The following is a 3,494-nucleotide window of genomic DNA, read 5'->3' as shown; positions in this document are numbered from 1 at the left end:
ACAGCCAATCTCACGGCCTGCATGTGCACCTGTATGCACCCCCTACACAAGCTTCACCAATGGTGTCAGGTGTGAGGAGGGTGAGAAGCACCACAGCACAGACCCGCAGGAAATGGAGATTGCTTCAACTACGCCCCTGAGCTGTGGGCAGAGCTGAACCGAACGACCAGGGTCGGGAAGTGAGCGAACGACTGGAGACTTCCACCCCGCCTCAGCACGCCGCACCTTCCGCTCCAGGCCAGAGGCGTTGATTCGCTGCACCGCCTTCCAGGCCCAGCTACGCGGCACTCTAATTGGCTACAGAGCCTTCCGCGCCCAGCCCATGCGGCACTCTAAATGGCTGCAGCGCCGTTCCCGCCCAGCGCCGCGGCACTTTGATTGGCCGGACAGCCTCGGCGTTCTGATTGGTTGCGATGGGCCTGAGGCAGCTACTTAGCGGCGATTGGCGGGTCTAATCGAGGTAGCGTAAGCACTGATTGGCAGGTGGGAGTGGTTCTTGCCTGACGATTGGTCGACGCTTCTTGCTGAGTGCGGCCTTGCCCGTCGCACTGACCTTGCAGGCCGTAGCCGCAACCGCAGCCATGGTGTCGTACTGGCGACAGGCCGGGATCAGGTAGCGGAGCAGAGCAGAGCAGGGCAGGGGAGGGTGGGGAGAGGCCTCGGCGCGGGGGACTGATGCCGGCCCGTGGTTTTGTTGCAGCTACATCCGGTTCTCGCAGATCTGCGCCCGCGCCGTGCGGGCAGCCATGAAGCCGCAGTTCCGGGACGAGGCGGAGCGGGCGGCGGCCGCCAACGTGAAGATCGTGAAGCCTAAGAAGGAGTAAAGTCTGAGTGCGGGGCCGCAGGCGCTGCCCCAGGGGGATGCGGGTGAGGGAAGGAGACGCCTGTGGCGGGGAGCGGGCGTGAGCAGCTGTGGCAGGAGGAGGAGGGGATTTAGGGTTTGGGCAGGGAGGCTCCTCAACTGACACTAAAAAGAAAAAACGTTGAGCAGCAGGAGCACGAGGCTGGGGGCATCAAAAAGCCGGGTTTGGTTTGAAAATACAGCTCATAAACGCAAGTGACCTGTTCCTCGCATTGAGAAACTTTTATTCATATGTTTTTTGCATTTTTATTTATTTTTTTTATTAATAATATTTCCTATAGGAACTGACCTGCGGTGACGACCAAACAGACAAAACGTGACGTGGAGTCAAGTTCGCCGATCCGCAGGAGCACGGTGTAACTCTCTTTTTTTTTTTTTTTTTTTTTCCCCCAAGCTTGCTGTAAACTCTGCCTGTCCATGTAAAGGATCATGCCAATAAAGAAAATGATGCGTCAGTATAATTATTGTGATTTATTTGGGGAAATCTGAGTCTCTTCCCCCCCCTTTTCTCTATACTAGAGGTATTTTCATTTTATTTTAAAGTGAAAACAAGATTTGGATACGTTTCCCTTGCGTTGCGCGGCACATGCATTCCAGGAAAACGGCGCGTAGCTCAAACTCGCGCCAAGGGAACCCACTTTACAATGCAACAACCAGGGATGCGTTCCGAGACCTTGCCTCGCCAACCCCACTTCTACCACATCTTGCAGGGGAATTCTGGTACTTGTCAACAGCAGCGCAGGGCCCTGTCATAATGGGCATGGCAACTACAGAAACACTTCACAGACAACAAGCAAGGAGTGCAGATCCACACGGAGACTATATTTTGGTGTGCATCTCTCCCACAATGCACCGCACAAAGCAGCCAACTGCAGGCTTCCACCACACCGATTGCATAAGAGTGAATTTACCTCGCATATAAAGAGTTTTGGTATGAAAAAGGGTCATCATGTAAGAGTCAATTTGCACATACCAAACCTACATAAAGCAAAGGAAACTTGTACCCATGGTAGCTTTTTTGGGGGGAGGGTAGAAAGGGGTTCTGTTTGTCTGCTTTTTGCTCTTGTTTTTTGCACCACTCCTGAAAGGAGAATGTCTGTCTGGTAGGCTTTGTGAACCCACCTCATTGAAAGTGAATCCAAACTTACTCAGCCAGAAAGCACAAGAACAACCCTGGCATTGCTGACTAATACTCAGGGCATTTGGTTAGCAGAAGGGTGTCCTGTGTTCAGACCAACTGGTTTTGCAGAATATAATAGTCCAGCCATAACTGGGCTGTGGGAAGGAATGTGCTGCCACAAAACTTGCACACAGTCAACTTGAACTGTATCTGCCTAAAAGCTTTTAACTTCTTAATATTACAAGAATTGCAAGAAACACTGACTTGCTGGCTGGAATATTAATTGTGATATTTCCAATCCTGAGGCATTGGTAAACCTCACTTCCCAATCTTTGTAAGCTAACATTTGAATATCGGGTTGGGGTGAGGTAGCTTTTAAATTGTGGTGTTTTGGGGCTGTTCAAGGAGGTTTGGGAGGAAGTTCATTAGTAATAACAGTTCGTATTTCTGGGTTTGGTATTAATAGGCTTTCTTTAAAGGCAAGGATTTCTTAGGGTGATATCTTTAACCAAACTAACTTCGCAGTTGCGATTACAGTTAGAGAAGCTTTCAAATGCAAGACATTCTTCCTCGGGTATCAGTTTCCTTAAGTTGGTAGACTTTTTTTTTTTACTGTAAGCAGCAGGTCTTCAGGTCTCTTGAAGAAAAATGCATGTGAAAGCCTGTCTACCCAAACTACGAAGTTGATCCAATAAAAGTTATTGCTCTAAAAAATCTTGGCCTTGTGCATAATTGCAGGACCACTGTGGCTACATAACTTCTTTCTCTAGAGCACGGTTGCTTAAATGTGGCCCAGAGGGCTTAGGAAATCTTAGGGTAGGGGAGCAGGAGCAGTTAATATTGCTATCCTTCCCCACTACCAAGTTTCCAAACTGCTATCAGGGTTGAAGTTGGGCCACAACCCTCCCCACAACCCAGCCAGGTCTGGGCTGGGCCAGGCTCCCCCCTACACAGCTGGTTTAGAGTCAATGTACACCCCTTTCTCTCCCACCCCCTTAGGGCTAGGCCTAAATCATGCTGCCTTCCTCTTCCCCCACCCCAGCAGGGCTGGAATGAACCCCTTTCTCCAGCCCAGCTGCAGCTGCCTCCAGCCACACTGCACACAGCCAGATGGGGCCCTACTGGGCCTGTCCCAGGCAGGGGATTGAGTTCTCTGGCCCATACAGAGACTAGGTGCTGCCCATCTGGCCCACTGCACAGAAAAGCTGAGCGCTGCTTTGAGCATTTCTTTAGCTCAAAACCAGAGCATAGCCAGCCACAGCCATGCTCCAGCTGCCAGCCAGGCTCCAAGCAGCAGTATTGCCGCTGCTGCAGTCCCAGAGGGGCCCCCAGGTAAGGCTGCTGGGCCAGCCCAGTGCTGGCCCCAGCCTCCCTTTCCCCACCCAGGGTAACCTGCCATGTGCCATACTGCATGTGGCACAGGTGTTCTCCAGAGACAGCTAGCAGCAGCATGAGGTGTCCTGCTGCTAGCTGTTCCTGGGGAGCCAAACAACTACATTTATGTGGACAAGG

At 51.6% G+C, this 3,494-nt stretch overlaps 1 protein-coding gene across 1 annotated transcript; it reads left to right on the top strand.

Moving 5' to 3' along the window:
• The first annotated feature begins 481 nt into the window (after window positions 1-481).
• On the top strand, window positions 482-1,320 carry ATP5E (ATP synthase, H+ transporting, mitochondrial F1 complex, epsilon subunit). The gene is made up of 3 exons (XM_019548106.1): window positions 482-613; window positions 701-825; window positions 1,144-1,320. Exons 1-2 carry the CDS (start codon window positions 582-584, stop codon window positions 822-824), a joined length of 156 nt encoding a protein of 51 aa, XP_019403651.1. The 5' UTR covers window positions 482-581; the 3' UTR covers window position 825; window positions 1,144-1,320.
• The last annotated feature ends 2,174 nt before the right edge of the window (window positions 1,321-3,494 follow it).

This window comes from Crocodylus porosus, unplaced genomic scaffold (genome assembly GCF_001723895.1).
Source record: "Crocodylus porosus isolate Cpor-Errol unplaced genomic scaffold, CroPor_comp1, whole genome shotgun sequence".
In the NCBI taxonomy this organism is placed as follows: Eukaryota; Metazoa; Chordata; order Crocodylia; family Crocodylidae; genus Crocodylus; species Crocodylus porosus.
The sequence above is the reverse complement of the archived record's forward strand: the minus strand, read 5'-3'. Positions and strand labels throughout refer to the sequence as shown.

Excerpts from the sequence above, each read along its gene's own strand:
- ATP5E (XM_019548106.1), top strand. The coding sequence starts at position 582 with ATGGTGTCGTACTGGCGACAGGCCGGGATCAG. Across the intron at positions 614-700 it reads TGGCGACAGGCCGGGATCAG|CTACATCCGGTTCTCGCAGA; the intron begins GTAGCGGAGCAG and ends GTTTTGTTGCAG.